The sequence below is a fragment of the Delphinus delphis genome, chromosome 5 (genome assembly GCF_949987515.2).
Source record: "Delphinus delphis chromosome 5, mDelDel1.2, whole genome shotgun sequence".
Lineage (NCBI taxonomy): Eukaryota > Metazoa > Chordata > Mammalia > Artiodactyla > Delphinidae > Delphinus > Delphinus delphis.
In genome coordinates this window covers 17,942,172-17,963,294 of record NC_082687.1, presented here as the reverse complement: position 1 = coordinate 17,963,294, position 21,123 = coordinate 17,942,172, and the positions used below count along the sequence as shown (strand labels likewise).

General features: G+C 35.5%; 1 protein-coding gene across 3 annotated transcripts in view; it reads left to right on the top strand.

The window, feature by feature from the left end:
• DNAJB14 (DnaJ heat shock protein family (Hsp40) member B14) overlaps positions 1-15,968 on the top strand; it is a 47,405-nt gene extending 31,437 nt beyond the window's left edge. For all 3 annotated transcript variants that reach the window (XM_060012039.1, XM_060012038.1, XM_060012040.1), the window contains 5 exons: positions 3,892-4,077; positions 5,837-5,931; positions 6,749-6,858; positions 7,742-7,914; positions 10,721-15,968. In XM_060012039.1, coding sequence (XP_059868022.1) covers positions 3,892-4,077; positions 5,837-5,931; positions 6,749-6,858; positions 7,742-7,914; positions 10,721-10,845 — 689 coding nt within the window. In that variant the 3' untranslated portion in view covers positions 10,846-15,968. The remainder of the gene's footprint in view (positions 1-3,891; positions 4,078-5,836; positions 5,932-6,748; positions 6,859-7,741; positions 7,915-10,720) is intronic.
• Positions 15,969-21,123: the final 5,155 nt, after the last annotated feature.

The window sequence follows — 21,123 nt, the reverse complement described above, 5'->3', positions numbered from 1 at the left end:
TATAGCTACAGTTAGCAAAACAGTGTAATATTGGGAGAGGGATAGACACATAGATCAATGGAACAGGGCAGGGAACCCATACAGTATGACAAAGGTGCAAAATAATTCAGTGGAGAAGAGATAGCCTTTTCAGCAAATGGTTTTGGAGCAACTGGACATTCATAGGTAAAACAACAACAACAAAATTTAACCTTGACCTAAATCTCATGCTTTATATAAGAATGAATTTGACATGAATCTTGAATATAAATATAAAACAACACTTTTAACTTTTAGCAAAAAATCATGGAAGCAAAACTTTAGAATCTTAGGCTATGCAGTGACTTCTTAGACTTAACCTAGACAGTTTATAAAACAAAAAGTGGATAAGTTGGACTTCATCAAAAAATTTTTTGTTTGCTCCGCAAAGATGCTATGAAGTAACAGAAAAGACAAGCAACAAGATAGGAGAAAATATTTGCCAAGCACATATCTGACAAAGGACTAGTGTCTAGGTTATATAAAGAACTCCCCAAACCCCCAATTAAAAAAGCAGACAACCCAATTAGAAATTGGTTAAGAGACATGAAGAGACATTCCACAAAAGATTATATACACATGGTAAATAAGCATGTGAAAAGGTTTTTTAATACATTCATTAGCCATTAGGGATAATGCAAAGTAAAACCAAAATGAGATATCACTACACACCTATCAGAATGGTTAAAGTAAAAATTAGTAAGAACACCATATACTGGTATGGATGCAGAGTAACTGGATCACTTATACGTTGCTGATGGGATATGAAATGACACAGTCACTCTGTAAAACAGTTTAGCAGTTTCTCACAAAACTAAGTATTCAACTAATAGACAGCCCAGCAATTGCATTTCTGGGAATTTATCCCAGAAATAAAAATTTATGTTTACACGTACATGAATGTACATAGCAGTTTTTTTTTGTTGTTGTTGTTTTTTGCGGTATGTGGGCCTCTCACTGTTGTGGCCTCTCCCGTTGTGGAGCATAGGCTCCGGACGCGCAGGCTCAGCGGCCATGGCTCACGGGCCCAGCCGCTCCGCGGCATGTGGGATTTTCCCAGACCGGGGCACGAACCTGTGTCCCCTGCATCGGCAGGCGGACTCTCAACCACTGCGCCACCAGGGAGGCCCGCAGTTTTGTTTTTTTTTTAATTTATTTATTTTTGGCTGCGTTGGGTCCTCATTGTTGTGCGCAGGCCTTCTCTAGTTGTGGCGAGCGGGGGCTACTCTTCATTGCGGTGACTTCTTTTGTTGCGGAGCATGGGCTCTAGGTGTGTGGGCTTCAGTAGTTGCAGCACATGGGCTCAATAGTTGTGGCTCACGGGCTCTAGAGCGCAGGCTCAGTAGCTGTGGCACACGGGCTTAGTTTCTCCACGGCATGTGGGATCTTCCCGGACCAGGGCTTGAACCCGAGTCCCCTGCATTGGCAGGCGGATTCTTAACCACTGCACCACCAGGGAAGTCCCTATGTAGCAGTTTTATTTGTAATAACCCAAAACTAGAAACAGCCCAGATGATGTTCACTGGGTTATTAGTGAAACAAACATCCATACCATGGAAAACAATAAAAAAGGAATGAATGGCTTACATAACAGCTTGGATCCATCTCCAAAGAATTATGCTGATTGAAAAAAGCCAATCTGGGAGGTGTCATTCTATTTATATACTGTATTATTCCATTGATATAACATTCTTGAAATGCCAAGATTTTAGAAATAGAGAATAGAGTGGTTAGTTGTTGTGGGGATTTGAAGAGGGGATGGAGGGGAAGGAAGTGGGTGTGGTTTAAAAGGCAACCTGAGATGGTGATGGAAATGTTCTATATCCTGAGTATATCAATGTCAGTATCCTATCTGTGATATTTTATATATAATTTTATAAGATATTATCATTGGGGAAATTAGGTAACAGGTAGAAGGGATCTCTTTGTAATATATTTTACAACTTCTTGTGAATCTAAAGTTAACCTCAAGATATAAAAAGTGTGATTAAGGAAAAATGAATAAAGCAGAAGGTATCTTTTAGTGAAGTAAATAACACTGAGATGGAAATGTATTTTGTGAGGCTTTTGAATACCAAAATAAATTTTGGTTTTAATTTGTAAGATAATAAGGACCTGAAAAAAAAATCTTGATTATAGGTATAGCACAAAGTAAGTGAATAGAAAATTAGTCACAGTAGATAGAAGAAATTGTCTTACATATACAATTATGAATTATGACAATCTTTCACAAATATTTTCTAAAACATCATAATGTTTGGAAGTCATTTTTTTAAAAAGCAAAGCTTTAAAGATAGAATTGGGTTGCCAATATATTATTAATATAAAAAGTAATAGCATTATGAACCTGAAATAGTCCTTTTAGTGCATAGAGGTTAAATCCCAAAACTGATATTATTACTGGAAGTACAACTTTGGCAGATATTGAAAGATATACTTCTTTTTTAGGTATGTGTTAATACCTTGATGGTGTTTGTAAGTACATTGCTGGGATCTCTGATTATGCTTCTCCATTGGAGCAGCATTATAAATGATTGCTATATTTCTGAGTCACAGATCTATTTGCAAATCTGAAGAAGGTTTTGGACCATCTCCTGAGATAAATGGACCATCCTCCTAATTTTTCATACCATAGGGTTCACAGACCACCTGAAAGCTATCTCTGAATCAGAAGAATGGGTCCAGAGTATCTGTATATGATTAATTTCAGTGTGATATGTAGTCATCCAAAAACAACCACCATACCATAGGGTTCACAGACCACCTGAAAGCTATCTCTCGTTCAGAAGAAAGGGTCTAGAGTATCTGTATATGATTAATTTCAGTGTGCTATGTAGTCCTCCAGAAACAGCTACCTAATGAGCATGTATTTGCTTGCACAGTGCCTATGGCAGCCACCACATGGGATCTCAAACGTATTTTTAAAATAATCCCATATGCAAGAGGTTTATGATCCAGTTTAAGAAGTAAGCTGTTCTTATAAAATGATTAATTATTAGATGTTTCAGAATGTGAATAGAGTAATTCTTGCATTTAGATTAAAGCATTACAGCTTTTGTAAATTACCTCGAGAAGACATTTTGGTAATTAATGTGCTCTTTTGGACATGGGAGTATGAGGTAGGCAATAGAATTCTTTATGAATATCATGAAAGTAGCAAAGTGAGATAGGAGGACTAGAGATATGGATATATGGATTCATTCAACACAAACTCAGTCTCTATGCTCTACCATGGGGATATTGCAGTGAAAACTTAGATACAGTCCCTACCCTCATGGAGTTGACAGTTTAAGAGAAATAAAATTGTTCAGGAATAAAACGAAGAATAGCTTACTCTGGGCTGGAGTGTGCAAAAAAAGGTTTATGGTGTAGGTTGCATAGAGTTTACTTACTATCCTAAAATAAATTTGATCTTGAACAAGTTTCCTAACCTTTTTGAACCTCAGGGTGCTCATCTGTAAAGTTGAGATACTAATGGATAAAGTAATAAGATATTGGGGTCAGAGCCTGGTAGTTGGTGGCTACTGCTATTATTATTGGTTTGAAGGGCAGTAATGAATGACTAGATTGAGATACTCAAGAAAAGAAGCAGGAAGTTAGGGGAGCACAATGGTAAGAAAGCAAGATGAGCATTCCTTTATGTTCAAGGCAGTAGGGAGACTTGCCTGGATAATATAAAAAATTGTACTGGGAGGTAATATGTGTAATTGTAAGCAATGTATAATACCTTTAAAAGAAATTGTTACTGTCTTATTATTTTTTTGATTAACCTCAAGTCATTTTTTGTTGTTGTTTGACAAGTAGCCTTTATATGGGGCAGTCTTTTATAATATAAAAGCTTTGCTTATCAACTTTTGCTCATTACTTTTTCAGAGATTGGAAATGCTTATGCAGTTTTAAGCAATCCAGAAAAACGAAAGCAGTATGACCTCACAGGCAATGAAGAACAAGCATGTAATCAGCAGAACAATGGTAGATTTAATTTCCATAGAGGTTGTGAAGCTGATATAACTCCAGAAGACTTGTTTAATATATTCTTTGGTGGTGGATTTCCTTCAGGTATTTTAATGTTAGTTATAAATATTTGTACTTTATGAAGCTAGAGATCATCACCTCCAGTTAGGCTATTTAGAGATTTATGTACCTTCTCCCTGACATTTTCTTATAGTATTATGATCCTGTGATGGTTTTTCATAAAGATAGGAGAAAATTGTTAGACTTATTACCTTTATTGTAAGTCTGTCTTTTTCCTAGAACATACTTTATTTTTTAAAAGATGTTGTGTATTTTACATAGAGCTGAAGAAAGGATCTGTAAGTAGGAAATCCAGTGGCAATGCATTAGTTAAGTGCCAATACAATTGTAGGAAGTAACCTGTACCTTGAAAGACTATTTGACATTGGTTCTTTGAAGATCTTTATAGATTTCATTAATAATATTGTAGATTGTTAATATGGATGTATGTGGAGGTACTGTCCATTGAAATGTCTGAATCATAAGTTACATATAAAGTAAGTGGGTTTTAAAAAATTACATTAAGATAGAAATAATTTCTTGAACTACGCTATCAAAGTGAAATACTGTAGAAGTACTACTAAATGAATAGATTTTTAGTACCAGCATAAGTAGTACTGTGTTTTACTTACATTTACTGTAAGTTGCTTGTGTGGAAATTAATTTTCTTTAAGAGTAGCTTCTCTAAGGTGTTTAAAATTATAGCTCCAGTCTTGTTTACAGCAGTAACAAAAGGTGCTAAGTTTAACATCCCATTCAAAATTAGGATAGTCTTTATGAATGTAGCAATATAATTTGGCCTGGTAGTCCTGTCTGGATATTATTTAGAAAGATTGTGATCATTGATAAGGCATTTTGTAAAGCATCCTTGAAAGAAAGAGGATGTGTAAATACAAATTAATGACTGAAAATATAACCTGCATTTTGACATACTAGGATACATAATTACCTCTCACAAAAAAATTATTCAGACTAATAATTTTGACTAAAAATATGCTGGGAACAATTAGAAATCTTTCAGACAATAGTGAATTTTTCTGATAGTTGATTTGCAGTTCTTTTGCTTGTTATAACACAGTTTACTTTATCAGTGATAGCCATTTCTGGTTGGTCACCTTTTTATTTTTTGCGGTACGCGGGCCTCTAACTGTTGTGGCCTCTCCCGCTGCGGAGCACAGGCTCCGGACGCTCAGGCTCAGCGGCCATGGCTCACGGGCCCAGACGCTCCGCGGCACGTGGGATCTTCCCGGACCGGGGCACGAACCCGTGTCCCCTGCATCGGCAGGCGGACTCTCAACCACTGCGCCACCAGGGAAGCCCCTGGTCACCTTTTTTGAAAACAACTTGAATATCCATCAACAAGAAAATGTTTGAAAATTGTGGTCCACCTGTACCATAGTATATTATACAGCTGTTTTTTAAAAAATGAATTAGAGCACGAGCTTTTGATTTCTAGAAGTACTTGTGATTCATTGATAAATGCAGAAAGCAGAGTTTCAGATTAATGATCCAAGGTTTGTAAAATCAACCAACCACAGCAAAAGTCCTCTCTGTATGCAGTATTAGGAAGGACCTCTCATTCAAGTTTTCATCAAGAAAGAGCTTCTCCTTAGTTTAAGGGAAGCAAAGAAGAATCATTCCTGGTTTTGTCCACCCTTCACTCACAAGAGGAGAGGGCAATAAGCATTCATTACTCAAACATGCATTGTTTTAGTAATTAAAAATAAATAAAAATATAAAGGAAAATATGATTTTTCTGATGATAATTGTTCTCCCTAATTTAACCTTGCTTTTAATTTTCTAGGTAGTGTACATTCATTTTCAAATGGACGAGCTGGCTATAGCAGTCAACATCAGCATCAACATAGTGGACATGAAAGAGAAGAAGAAAGAGGAGATGTATGTTTATGATATGATTAGAAATCAGAAAATGGCAAATTTCAGCTCAGGAAGAGCATAGAGTTGTCTGAAAATAGGGCAAGTTGTTTTAAAAGGAAGTGATGAGTTTTCTTTTACCAGAGGTGTTCAATAGAGACTAGAGAATCCTTAGGGATATTGGGGGAGCAGGAGTAGAAGTCAAGGTGAGGGGTGGTTGGGCAATATGACACCTTCACATTTGGTATTCTATGATTCTAATGAAGGTAAACTTGCAGTGTGCATGTTCTGAACGTAAATTCTTATTGTTGGTTCTAAATAATTTAGAATTAATACTGAAAAAATTAAATTAGAAGTAACTTGCCTTATTCTAATGCAGTTATACCTAATTGCATATAGCTGTTAAATTACGTGAAGGAGAAAGGTAAATGGAAAGGGCACTGGACCAGAAATTAAAAGGTCTGGTCCCCAGCTGTGCCACTCTCATCAGTGTCCATGTTCCACCCTCAAATCCATGATAAAAATAGTTTTGCAACCTGCTGCGTATTGATAGAGTCTCTGTACGAAGAAAAAGAGGGAGACAGAGAACTTCCTCATCTGTAAAATGAGATCAGGTTATACCAATGTTTTCCAAATCATGATCAGGATCTCTAGGTGAAGCACCTAAAAAGTTGTATTTTTAAGAATCACCCCAGGACGTTGGTATGATCAGGCGGATTTGGAAGCACTGAACCGATTATCTCAAATGTCCTTTCTTCCTCTAAAAATGTTTGACAATTGTTGGATTATTGACAACTAAAGTTATATTACAATTTGTTATTCTTTGATGATTTTTTTGTAGGGAGGTTTTTCTGTGTTTATCCAGCTGATGCCCATTATTGTATTGATCCTCGTGTCATTATTAAGCCAATTGATGGTCTCTAATCCTCCTTATTCCTTATATCCCAGATCGTAAGTAGCTCAGTGAAGTTTTACAAAAAAAGAACTCTTGTTTCTTACCTAACTAACTTTAAAGGGCCTTGTGCTCTTTTAAACTTTGAAGTGCCAAATATTCTATTACTACATGTGTACCTGATTTTAAAATGTCTAGTTTTAAAGGTAGTTTACTTATGCAATAAGTTTGTATTATGTTAGTTTACATTTCTGTTCTATTGTGGATAAAGACAGAAGTGTTACTTTGTTGAACAGACAAAACACAGAAGTGTTACATCTGTCGAACTTGATGGCAATTTAATGTAATAGGTAATGTGTTGACATCAAAGACAAAAAGCTTTAGAAGACAAAACGACTTTAAAGACAAAAGTAGAGTTGTGATTGATCTCACATAGGATTTGTGTCGTTAAAGAGGATATGACTTCACTCTTCTGTTTATAAAATATTGATTAAATAAAAGCAAATATTACTTTTTTGTTATGTGAGGTATTTTTCCACAATATACTTTATATATAAGCGATCAGGACATATAGCAAATTTAATGCAGCATACCTTCCAAAAAACTTTAGTGGTAATACAATGAATATAATGGAAACTTTGTAAAATCATATTGCTAGTGATTATATAGTATTAAAAACAGATTGGTCTAAAAATAAGAAGTGATTTATTTTTTCCAAATAAGTTTTTTATTAACTAAAAATTGAGAGAACTTATAGGAACATAATGTATTAAAATATGATTACTTTTTTATGACATAAATGGTGGTTTTAGGTAATTTGAGATATTAAATATTTGATTACCAATATTGACTTTTTAATAATTTTTATTAGCTTGATTTGTAGAAGCAGATCAGAATGTACAATTTTATTTAAAAAATAATGATCAAGCATTTCTTTTACAGTGGATCAGGGCAAACGATTAAAATGCAGACAGAAAACTTGGGTGTCGTTTATTATGTCAACAAAGACTTTAAAAATGAATATAAAGGAATGTTATTACAAAAGGTAGAAAAGAGTGTGGAAGAAGATTATGTGACTAATATTCGAAATAATTGCTGGAAAGAAAGACAACAAAGTAAGTTTATCAAATATTTAACATTTAAAAACTTATTCAGAGTCTTTGGAATTGATTACTGTAGATTTCCCTACTCAAGGAATGTTCTAGAATTGCCTGGCACATACTCGGAGCCCAGTACTTAAATGAGACAATATGTTTTAATGTACATGTGGTCTTATAAGAATATTTGGCACATGGCAAGAACTTAATAAATGGTATTTATGTTATTGTTCTTAATAAACATTTGATGGAATAAGTAGATAATATCAAATTTCATTGTATTTAAGATGTTGTCAGTTGTAACATGCAACATTATTTTATGTACCACTAAGAAAGAAAAAAATCCTGGTATAAACTATGTCATCAGTTTTAATATGTATCCTGTTTCAGAATTAAATTTGAAACTCTTCATCAATTTAGCTTCAACAGGTAACACTTAATGTACAATGAGTTTTGTTGACATTCCACTTTCCTTTAGTTATTTTGTAGGTAGAGAAGTTCTTGTGAACACTTAATTTGTTTAGCCTCTTCCAGCCTCAGCTTCCTTAATTTAAGCAGTTATATCTATAAAAAGATTGACTATTGACCATAAGAATCTGCTGAGATGCTCCATGTGAACTGTTATTATAGTTTTTTGTTTTTCTTACTGTTCCAGATAATAATATAGACCATATAGTGTAGACATTGGAATTAAACAGGCTAAAGTTGAATCCTAGGTCTGAAATTTTTAGCTGAGTGATTAAGGCCGAATATTCTAACCTCTATGAATTTATTCCCTCGTGTATAAAATGGATGATGATGATGATGAGTGGGTACAGGAAGTAACTATAATTTATATAATGCCTATTTTTTCAGTCATTGTCCCAAGCCCTTTATATATATTAACTCATTTAAGCTCCACAATGACACTGTGAGGCGATTATACCCACTCTACATATGAGGAAACTGAGGCATAGAGAGATTAATTAGTAACTTGCCCAAGGTCATTGAGGTGATCTGTGATTCAAAACCAATTTGCTTTCATAATCTAGGCACTGTGCTTCACAGTCTTCTCTCTAATACCTAACTTTATGGGCTTGTTGTGAAAATTAAATCAGGCAATAGTTGAAGTGTTTCACATGTAGTAAATACTCAGAAAATGGGAGCAATTATCACCTCTTATCCACTAGAGAAAATTTGATAAAACATAACCATTGTATACTTCTAAGAGAGTTCTTATCTCTGGCATTGGTTTCTTCATCTATATACTGATAGTTAGAGGAGAAACCTCCTTGGTTTCTAAGTCTCTGAGTCTGTGAATCAGTATGTTCTCAAAGTGGAGAAGGTTACATAAGACCAGTGGTTTTTCAGCTGGGAATGATTTGCCCCTGCCTCCCAGGGGACATTTGGTAATGTCTGGAAACTGTGAGCGTCAACACGGGGTTGGGGTGGAAGGGATTGCTACTGGCATCTGATGGGTTAAGGCCAGGGATGCTGCCTAACATTCTAGGATGCACAGGACAACCTCCACACCAAGAATTATCTAGCCCCAAATGCCAGTATTGTTGAGGTTGGGGCAACCGTGCATTAGCCAAAGGTCTTAAGGGAAGTATTTCCCAAATTTTACTTATTTAATTTTATTTCACCTAATTTTTTGACCTGTAGCACCTTGCACAATTGTTGGTACAACATAGGCAGAGTAAATTTTTGATGGATATATGAACAGTTGGATGAATGATTAATGAATTCATATGAATGAATGTATGAAAGACCTGCTTATTTTGTGCTAAGAGAATGATGAGCACATTAGATATCTCATTTTCAAATACAAGTCCTAGTCCCCAGCCAAATACGGGTGATTTGGGGGTTATGCATACTTACATTCTATTACCTTAAATAAAAATTGGGAATTGACTGCATAAACAGAAAGAAAGAAGGAAAGATATTCATGTTTATGAAGGAGTGTAATGTTATGTTTAAAGTGCCGGCTCTGGGACTGCCTTGCAAGATCCTGTCTTCACCAACACATTACCTAGTTACTTAACCTCTCTAAATCTTAGTTATCTTGTCATTAAAATATGGACCATAACAGATAATATATGGTAACACTTAGCGTAATGTCTTGTACCCATAAGTACATAAGTATTCTATATTATTATTTTTTATTATTATTTTTTTTTTACTCCATCCCTAGCATAAGCCAAGTAGTTTTTCTGGCATAATTTAGATTAATCTTTTAACAATCCGACAAGATCAATATCAATAGTTTCACAAAATGTGAAGAATTGGTCAATCAAGGTGAGGGGTTTTAGAGTGTTTATTGTGGTACTCAACTTGTGTATGTTTAAAATTTTCAATATACAGTTCAACAAATTCAGTGGAGCGGGGCTTACTCTTTTGTTGCAGTGCGCGGGCTTCTTGTTGCGGAGCACCGGCTCCAGGCGTGCTGGCTTCAGTAGTTGCAGCACTTGGGCTTAGTAGTTGCGGCACGTGGGCCCTAGCGCACGAGGGCTTCAGTAGTTGTGGCACATGGGCTCTGTAGTTGTGGCGCACAGGCTTAGTTGCTCTGCAGCACATGGGATCTTCCCAGACCAGGGCTCGAACTTGTGAACCCTGCATTGGCAGGCGGATTCTTAACCACTGCACCACCACGGAAGTCCCTCTGTGTTTGTTTCACGTGGTAGGATTCCAAATGGCTTTTAGGTCTAGTACTTGGATTTCTTTAAAACAAACAAACAGTTAATAGAAATATATTGAAGGACTTATATGAAAACATCTTTGAGTTTAAACAACTAGTTGATCTAATTACTATTTACTTAGAAAATTTTTTGGTTGTTGTTAACAGAAACAGATATGCAGTATGCAGCAAAAGTATACCATGATGAACGACTCCGAAGGAAGGCAGATGCCTTGAGCATGGACAACTGTAAAGAATTGGAGCGGCTGACCAGTATTTATAAAGGAGGATGAACTGGAATTTTATTTATACCTTTTAGAGTACTCTCTATTTTTTCTGTAAGTAAGTTTAGTTTCATCATGAGAGCTAAAGAAAAAGATTTGATGTTGAAAACTAAACTGAATAGTTGGTCCCTGAAATCTTGGACTGTTTATGACCTACTGGCTCCTTTAAATAGTAAGAAACTGAAAACTAAAATTAATATTTTAGTTATGCTTCTGCAATTATTTTCACTTTAAAAGCTTATATGATTCCTAACTAAAAATGTCTTGAGAAAGGATTATCACACCTGTAGCCATTTCTGGTTTTAGATTCTCAATTTTTTTCCCTTGTCATGTAAATATTTATGGAATGATCATTTTCTGTATATACAGGTTATTGCCTTTTTATTTAAATTCTTTCGGTGTTTAGCTCCATGAGACACTTTAGTTTAAAGTGATGGAATAAATGTTTTATGACGAAATTACATTTTCCTTGTCAGGTGTCCAGTGTGTGGAGGTTGCAATGAAACTTTATCAAAAAGAAAAGAAAAAACAAAAGTTGTTTAACTTCGTGTAAAATCTTGTAGCATTATCAGCGTAGAGGGAATCGATATTTTTAATATTGCCATTATATTCTAAATTATATATTGAGATAAATGAACTGGTGTAAAGTATCAGTTTGCTATTTATTTAGTTTTATGAATTGCTAAACCATGCATAGAAATGAAATGCTATACTGATAGATTTTAAAGAAAATATGAGGAAATGGCTATATAAACATTAACCAAAAAGGGTCTTCAACAGTAAATTGCAGTTATGTCATTTGCAATTCCAGTACCTAAAAGGCCCCCAAATGCTCATATATATACATCTTTGAAGGCTGCTAAAATTTATGAAGAAAAGGGCCTACCTGTTTTACCCCCCATGGAAATTTGCAGTTTCTTCTTAGTGATCAGGATCCTTAGTAAACAGGATCCGAAACTAAATGAGTTCTTAATATTGTCTAAGTAATAGGAAAAATTACTACTGAAATGAAGCTTTGTGCCTTTTAACCTGATTGCCAACTCGTAAACATATAGGTAGATTAACATGAGACTTACTTGATCAGAGCATGATCTGTTTGGCCATATACAGCAGTGAGCAGAAACATAGCAGTAGGTAGAATAGTGATTTATAGCAAGTTATCCTTACAAAAATTTGAGCTAAAATCTATTCACCATTGAGTAATTCAATTAATCCTATAGGAATAAGCTCCTTATAATTAAATCCGTAATATAAATTGGAAAAATCAGCTGGAAATTGAAGTTTTTGGTGCCTGTATGTTGGATGTGAAACTATTTGATTTCTAGTCTTCTATGTTTTTTTTCTTTCTTCTATGTTTAACAGTTGTATTTTAATGATTTTGCTTTCATACTCATTTAACAGAACATGAGCACATCTTTGGTTAGGTTTTTTTGTGTGTGAGAGAATGCTAGTTAGAGTGCAGTGTTCTTTTATTTAAAGATTTTTTTCTGAATGTAATTTATATACCATCTGTTGAATAGAACTTCTGAAATGACCATTCTTTTTTAAATGTTCTCTTGTATCCCCTTTTCCAGGTAAATCAATAGAAATGCTTGATTGAATTAGTTGTTTAACTAAACAGCATACTATCCTAGGAAAACTGGACAGCTTAACCAACTTTCTTTAGAAATGCAACCTTAAAAAGAAAAAATATCGTGCTTAAAAGAAAATACAATTTAAAATATTTTCTTCAGCCTATAGAATTAGTTTCTTAAAAACAAGGTCATAGCATTCTAATTAACTTTGAAAGTTTATATGCATCAGAAAACCTATACAAATATAAATGAAAAAATTTCATCCATTATTTTTCCAGTTTTAATGGGATATTTACACTATTGTGATTGATGCTTATGTGAATTGAACTCTTGTTGACTGATTCTTTTTCCCTTAATCCTGACTTTAAGGGGATAGGTGAAGTTATCAAGTTAAGTGAAGTTATATATTGTGAAGTCATACATGGCTTTTGGACAGTACTATATTTCAGTTGCATTACATTTCATTTCATAAAATGCATTTGATAAAATTTTCAAACAACTGTGGGAAATGACTGATCGAGTGCCTGACAATTTAAGCCACATGTAAAGTATGCAAGTAAAAAGTAAGTCCTTAATGTCACCTATATCATGGTGTAAAGGCCCGTCCAAGTGTCTTAGAATTTGGGGTTAATTCTACAAAGTAAAAAGACTTCTACTATCTTTTTGTTTTTAATCAAAGTGTATGATTTACAGTGTCAGCTATCTTGAGATGTAAGATTTTCACATTTGCTGCTCTTCTAACAAAAATTCCATTTTGCCATCTTATTTTTAGCTACCTGAGCTTTCCAATTTAATTTGATAACTTGTCCTCTTCATTTTAATCATTGCCTAAAAGCCCTCAATCTTTGAGTATTGATTTACTAGCTTTTCTAACTGGTATTTTAGAAGCTTGGCAGCAATTATATTTATTAGTACTTTACATTTTTATCCCTTTTTAAACACATACACAAACATCATTGTCTTTGCGAGGATTTGGGGGAAAGTAAATAGTACCTTTTCTCCTCCTCTTTTAATTCCTTTGTTTCCAAATAGGTGCTAGTCATTTGTAAGTTTTGGAATTTATTGTGATCAAATCTGAGAATTTAATTCTCAACAATGAGAAATAATAAGTGAAAACAATATGTTTTGGGAACAGACTGCATTTGAATGCTTAAATAAGTATTTGTTTCATAATCATTACATTCTTATATATGATAATTACAAAGATTTGGTAGAGAAGAGTAAGCCCTTAAGGTATATATATGCCAGTGCATTAAACCACTTTGCTTTTATGTCAGCTCAGGTGTTATTAGGAACAGGAAGATAGAATTCCAGCCCTTTGCTTTAATTGCACTTTCATGCTTAAGTGTTCTTCCTGTTAAATCTTTAGTTATACTAGTATGTAAAATTGTTACTGAGAGAAATGGTTAACCTCTTGATTTCCCTTTGTTGATTTGTAATATTTTTAAATGCAGCTGTTATTTAACAGATGTGACGTGTTAGTATTACTTAATAATGCATTCTAACGTATTTCATTTAAAAAATATCCCACCTGTGTTAAGGCAGTGAAATATTTCTAGATGTTGGCCTGAGGACCAAATGAGCCATCTTTTTAGTTAAGTAAGAATTATGTCAAAAGACCAAATGATTCAAAAGGAGAATTTGTGCACTTATTTAGCTTTCCCATATGAAGCTTGTGTTGAGTATTACTCTTACTATTATCTGTCTTCATACTGAGTGAACCAACTGAAAAGGCATTCATAATCTTTTTTCTTTTTTTTTTTTTTTTTTATGTGGTACGCGGGCCTCCCACTGTTGTGGCCTCTCCCGTTGCGGAGCACAGGCTCCGGACGCGCAGGCTCAGCGGCCATGGCTCACGGGCCCAGCCGCTCCGCGGCATGTGGAATCCTCCCAGACTGGGGCATGAACCCATGTCCCCTGCATCGTCAGGCGGACTCTTAACCACTGCACCACCAGGGAAGCCCCATAATCTTTTTTCCTAACTGAACAGAAAATCTTCTGAAAATGAACAATAAATCTTAATTTTAATCTGTACTAGATAGCTGAAAAACCTTGTCTCTTGGCCATATTGGACTACTGCCCAAAGTCCATAAAATTCTCCATAAACCCATGAAAAAGAAAAGAGAGTAGTCTCACAATAACTTCAAAGTTTTTTTAATTCTAATTTTTAAGTTCAAAGAAGAAGTGGGTAGAATGATGATCTTCAATAATTCTTGCACATTCCTTTAATAATCTGGCAGGCAATACAGTCCTCGAATTCAGGCTTCCTCTTTGTTTTATTACTATTAAATAGACAGTTTCGTATAAATGGAAACATTTTCCCTCAAAACACTAGTTCAAAACATATTCCTTATATTAAGGATTATGTAATCACATTTTTTGTAACTTCCTGTATGTAACTTTCCTGTTGATATGTGATTCCTTTTCATTTATTTAATTTTATTATCTGCTGGTTTTGGGGCCAATAGATTTGTGAATATTCTGTGGATGTGTCCATGTATACGTGTGTGTGTGTGTGTGTGTATATATATATATATATATACACGTATATATATATATTTTTTCCAGCTAATACCTCAAATATGTGATTGTTTAATATATACCACATTATATTTGCACAGAGCAGGGCTTCCATTAGCAGTGGATTTTCTTATTTCTAACTTTGAAAATCAGTCCACAGAATTTCATTGGTGTGGATTCTTTCTGTTGATCTTTCCCATATTTTAACAGAGATTCCTATTATAAGGCCCATACTTCAAATATAATTGTATCTTTCTATAGCAATCTGGAAGTATGTAGGGGTAAGAAGTGTTTCTTGGAATGTTTTAGTAAGTTACCATAAAAAATTGGAATTACTCGTTGCCAAGCTGTCTGGTAACTGCATAACAGATGACATCTGGCATGAATGTGAATGTCTCATTCACTTCAGTCCATGAGTTGGGACATTCTAATCTGATATTCTACTTTGCCATTTAAAAGCACCACTAAAATAATAGAGATTTTTCAATAACATCGGAGTATTTTAAGCATCAATTTAAAAATGAACTGCTTTGGACTGTATATGGATGGATGACTATATCAATGAGAAGAAAGAAACTCACACATAAATAATATTTTTATAATTTATTTGTATTAAGAAATGCTTCTTACCTTTTTTGTTTAATTTTTGGGTTGCTACATAAGACTTTCTTTCCATATGAAGTTTAGATCATGTTTTTTAAAAGCTGCAGGTAATTTTCAAGGTGTGATGGAATTTTACTGGAAGCCTTGTGTAAGTTAAATGAAGTGAAATTGGTAAAGGAGATCTTAACTTTATTTGTCTATAGTGCATTCAAGATTATACAATTAGATTTCAAAATGAAATGTCAATGAAATGTCTGATTTGTAAAATATTTAATGTTATATCAGACTTATATAAAATAAAATTTTCTGTGTGAGAACTCTGTTAAAGAAAATGCATTTGATTTTTAATGAGTGTTCTGCTGAATGATTTATGATGAATTTTTGTCTTTCAGTCTCTGCAGTTTATCTCAATATATGAATAAAAAGAAGGTCTGTTCTCACTGTAAAGGATTTGTTTTTATCATGTTTTATATTCTTAATATGGCCTTTCCTTCATTCATTCAACCATTCAACAAATGTATGAATGTTTGCTATAACCCAGGCAGTAATATGGAAATTAATCACTGAACAAGGCAAAAATCCTTATGAAGTTTACATCTAGCAAGGGAAATAAATGTCAAGTAAATAACTACTTATAATTATGATGAATGCTACAAAGAAAATTACAAGGTACAACAAAAGCATATATCTGGAAGGCTTAACCTACTCTGGGAAGATTAGGGGAGGTTTCTCTGAGGAAGTGAGCTTAAGCTGAAACCCAAAAGATGAGATAAGTAGGAGTGAGGTGAATGCTAGATAAATATTTCAGGCAGAGTGTGCTAAGTTGATAAAGTCATAGAAACTTTACAGAAGAGAAAACAAACTTGTATGATTATGACATAGGAAGCCAGGCTAAGTTAGAGAATTAAAATAAGATAAGGGCCAGATCCCATGAGGCTATATATAAACCATGATGATTTATGTTCAAAGAAAAACTTTGAGTTTTTTGTTTTTTTTTTTTGCGGTACACGGGCCTCTCACTGTTGTGGCCTCTCCCATTGCGGGGCACAGGCTCCGGACGCGCAGGCTCAGCGGCCATGGCTCACGGGCCCAGCCGCTCCGCGGCATGTGGGATCCTCCCGGACCGGGGCACGAACCCGTGTCCCCTGCATCGGCAGGCGGACTCTCAACCGCTGCGCCACCAGGGAAGCCCAAACTCTGAGATTTTTAATGAAGGAGTTAACATGATGAGACTTGAGTTTTTAAAGTAACATTTTAGTTGTTGTGCAAAGAAGACTGGAGGGCAAAAGTGAATGTAGGAAATGATGGGAAGTATTGTCAAAGGAGAGATGATCATGGCTTGGACCAGAGTAGGAATATAGTGATTGATTTTGAGATACAGTCAGGATGTAGAATCAAGAGAATTATTTGATTGATTGGATTTGGGATAAATGGAGGCAGCAATTAAAAACTTTCCAAAAATTTGGCTATGAAAAGAAGTAGAGAAAAGGGGTGGTAGCTGGAAGATGTGGTTTCTAAGAAGGCTTTTGTTTTTTCAATTATTATTTATTACATGAAACCTTACTACTTATTACATGGGAGACCTTACTAATTCTTTTTATTCTGGTGGAAAGGGGCAAGTAGAAAGTGAAAGAATAGAGAAAAAGAAGGATAATAGCATTAAGTACCTGATATTCCAGAGGATGTTGGAGCCACTGCAAAGATGGAATAATTACTTTAGGTAAGAGACACCACCAGCATTCTTTCAGAAAGGAATATATGGGTTATGGCTTGTATTTTCTTAATAAGATAAGCAGTTTATGGAAAATTAGGGGGTGGAGAGGATGATAAGCAGACACTTCAAAAAGAATGAAGGCAATTTGAAGGAATCATTTTCACTGAGTCATCTGACTAGTGAAAAGTAGGATTTCTTTGGATCCCACAGTGGTGACAGAATTTACAATCTGTTAAATTTTGTGTATTTTTTCCAACTTAGTCCAGCAGCCTTGGCATAGACATGTAGAATACAACTCATTTAACTCTTCCAAATTTGAGGTTCTGGTAGGCAGGAAAGATGGTAGGGGCATTTAAGATGTTGACAAGTGAGTGGTTTCACTGACTATTAGATGTAAGCCAGAGATCGAGGGAATTAGTGATTCCTGAGGTGACCGCCTAAGTCTAGAGAAAGTTATTGTATAGACCTTATAATTGACTAGAGAAAGTTATTGTATAGACCTTATAATTGTATTTTCAGTGGGCCAAATCCCAAACCAGAGCCAAAATCAAAATTTGTAAGACATTTTCCAACTTGGCCAGTGTAAGTGATAAAATTTTCATTTTTGTATGTTGGAGAATCAGCAAGACTCTCCTCCCCTTACGAGTTTGAATACCAATAGAATTTTCACACAGACAGCAGAGCCAGCCTAAATCCAGATGATTGATTGTTGATTTTTTGATAGGAAACCAGAATCTAAAAACAAAAACAAAAAAATTGAGAGCTCTGCTGTATACAACAGCTAAGAGAAATTTAAGCTAAAGAGAAGCAGAAACAAAGGCTCTGATATAATAAACTCAGAACTTTAACATGTGTATGTTTGTTGACTATATAATGTACTAGTATGCTGTGTACATAGTAGAACAAAATAGCAAATTTGTATAATGAGATAAAAATTTTGTGTGCATATGCATGTATGTGTATACTATCTGTTTCTTTCTGAACCTCAGAGATCATCTGTTAAATCCCACTTTGGAGAACTGGCACACGGTGCTGATAATCTTTTAGGTCAGTAAATATTTCCCTTAGTCCTGTACCAACAGCAGTGTTATTGATGGGTAAATGCAAACAGATCAATCTGAGTACATAAGGAACTCTCCTATTGACATGCCATAATTTGGAAACCACCACACTTGGAAATTAAAAATCTTACTAGATTTTTCAATTTGTAGACATCATGGTATTTGGAGATCTTGGAAAGCTGTGCTCTCCCTTTTTGCCACTCAAGAGGAAGAAAAAAATCAGCAATATTTTCCAGATCAACTACCATATAATAATGTCATTAAAATGGATAATTATGTTAAAATGAAAAGTAGTGCTTCCAGAAATTGGAAGTTCTTGCTAGAGTTCATATTTTTATTTGCCTCCAAACTTGGGGGCAGATGGTGGGGAGGTACGGGGGAAATAAGGAGTTTTAGTTTTAGTCAGGGCCAGGACTAATGGTTTCTTGTAATCACTTTCATTCTACAAATGTTGAAATGAGTACCTACAGAATGCAAGAAACAGAGGCATTGTAGGAAACTGGAAAAAATCTAAACCGTGACCCTTCTTTCTAGACCTTATGGTCTCACTGGGTAAACAAACTAAAACTATGACACATAATTATGCACAAATAAATATCAGTGATTCTTGGTAGTATATAGGAGCATTCAAGAGAATGCGATGGATGAGAAGGTGTTATAAGGAAACAAGATTTAAATAACTAAGGCAGAAAATGAAGGGGTTTAGAACATGCCACCCTGAAATATGCCACTTTAGCATATTGATTATTTTGATCTGAAGGCACTAGGAAACAGCAAATGCAGGAAGGGCTCTCTGACCTCCTACTTTCTACTTAAAGCCCTGTCATAAAACTTCCCATGAGAAAGGTGCCCTCCCTCTACCAGGAAGAGAAGAACATTCTTATCACCAGAGATGGAACTGACACTGAAATGGACCTGTGCAAACAAACCTACTAAAATAACCCTTACCTTCCATTAGTTTATCCCATACGTTTAATAGTCACTGTTGTACAATCTACTGCCCCTAGCCCAAGCCCCCTTGTCTGTCTCATCCCCACCATTTGTTCTTTGTGTAAAAAGGTATATAAACTTCGGGCCTAACGGCTTTGGGTCTTCATTTTCCTTCTGAAGACTCCCATGTACATGTAAAAATATTCAATGGATTTGTATGATTTTCCTCCTGTTAATCTGTCTGTTAATTTCATTGTTAGACCCAGCCACAAAATCAAAGAAGGTAAAAGGAAGTTTTGCGTCTCCTACGAGAGAAATGAGCATTTCAGATTCGGGAACCTCCATAACTAGCATGGGAAAATAAGAGTCATTTGGATGGAAGGGTGAGGTAATCAATTCGGCTGGGAGTATAGGATTTACAATAGAGTGCATTTAGAAGTAAAATAAAATGACATGTTAGTGCCAGATTAAAGACTACATCAACTATTGTCTGCAGTGGTATATCACTAAAGATTTTTTGATCAGCAATAATGTACGTTATTTTAGAAAAGTTTAACTGGCCATTGTTAAGTGGCTATTGATACAGTCTTGCAGAATGGAATAATGGTTTGAAGAACTGAAAATATCTAGATGTAAAAAAGCATTGTTAAGGAAGAAAAGAACATGAGGAAGGAAAGAGAGCAAACATGATACCTGATGGAATCTTGGAACCAACATGGACATAGATCAGGAAACAGGTTTACTGGCATTTTTAGAGCCTTTGAGTTAGAACTGACAGACATATGTGTACAAATATTCAACATCCAACAAGCAGCTGAAAATGTGAACGTAGAACTCAGATGAAAAGTGCAGATTTAGGACTCACATTATCAGGACACTGTGGAAAGGGAAAAACAGCAGAGGAATGAAAGACAAGCTTTAAATGCCTTCATTTAAGAGGAGGCTAGAGTGGGTGAGGAGCTAAAATAAGTGCAGTGTCCTAGAAGCTAAGAAATGAAAGGAAGGAAAAGGAAGTGATCTTCAATGACGTCAGTTGCTATGTAACTGTCAAGTTCACTTGTAATGACAAGGAGGTCATTTGTAACAGCTGGGAGCTTTGTAGTTTACCATTTCGTCCTCCTAAGGATAACTAGGAAATAAGTATCTCTTCACCACGTCTTGGACTATGGTTCCTTTTGCACTTCTACTTTTTGGGATTGGAGTTGACAATCAGTCGAATACAAGTTCCCATAGACCTCATTTTCCTACCACCTACTGTAGGTTTTCCTTAAATGTGCACGCAAGCAATGCACCAAACAAAAAGTAATGTAGGCAGTCCTTAAAGGTATAGCCTTCTAAGTCAAGAGCCAATGAAAGAAAGTTGTTCAATGTCTGCATGTGTAGAGGCTTGAGGTACACACATAACTCATCTCCAGAAAGCTCATGGATCCTCGATTCAATCTAGACAGGGCCTTGAGTCACAGTACGTGGGTAGCACCCATGGGAAAGCCAAAAGAGACTAGTAAATTGGGGTCAGAAACCTATGGACCTGGGACTTCTAATCACGGGCAATCTGGTGTTTGCTGTTCAGCGTGTAACAGCACCCCTTCAAATTTCTCCATCTACAAGAAGAGGTTTTAAGATAACGGGCCCTAAAAAAACGAATGAGATTTTTCCACCCTCTCCAAACAAAAACGTCTTCTTGCTTGCGTTTTCCAGGGGTCTTCACGGCTCAGCGATCTCTTAGGAATCTCGATCCGACAGCCGAGGTCGCGACGTCCGGGTCTCTGTGCAGGCGCAGGAAGCAGCCCCTGGGTTGGGGGGCAGGGGTCGGGCTGGGCGCGTCGCGCGGCTGCGCACTCCCTTTTGCCGAAGCACCTCCCCGGAAATCCGGCGTCCCCGGGGT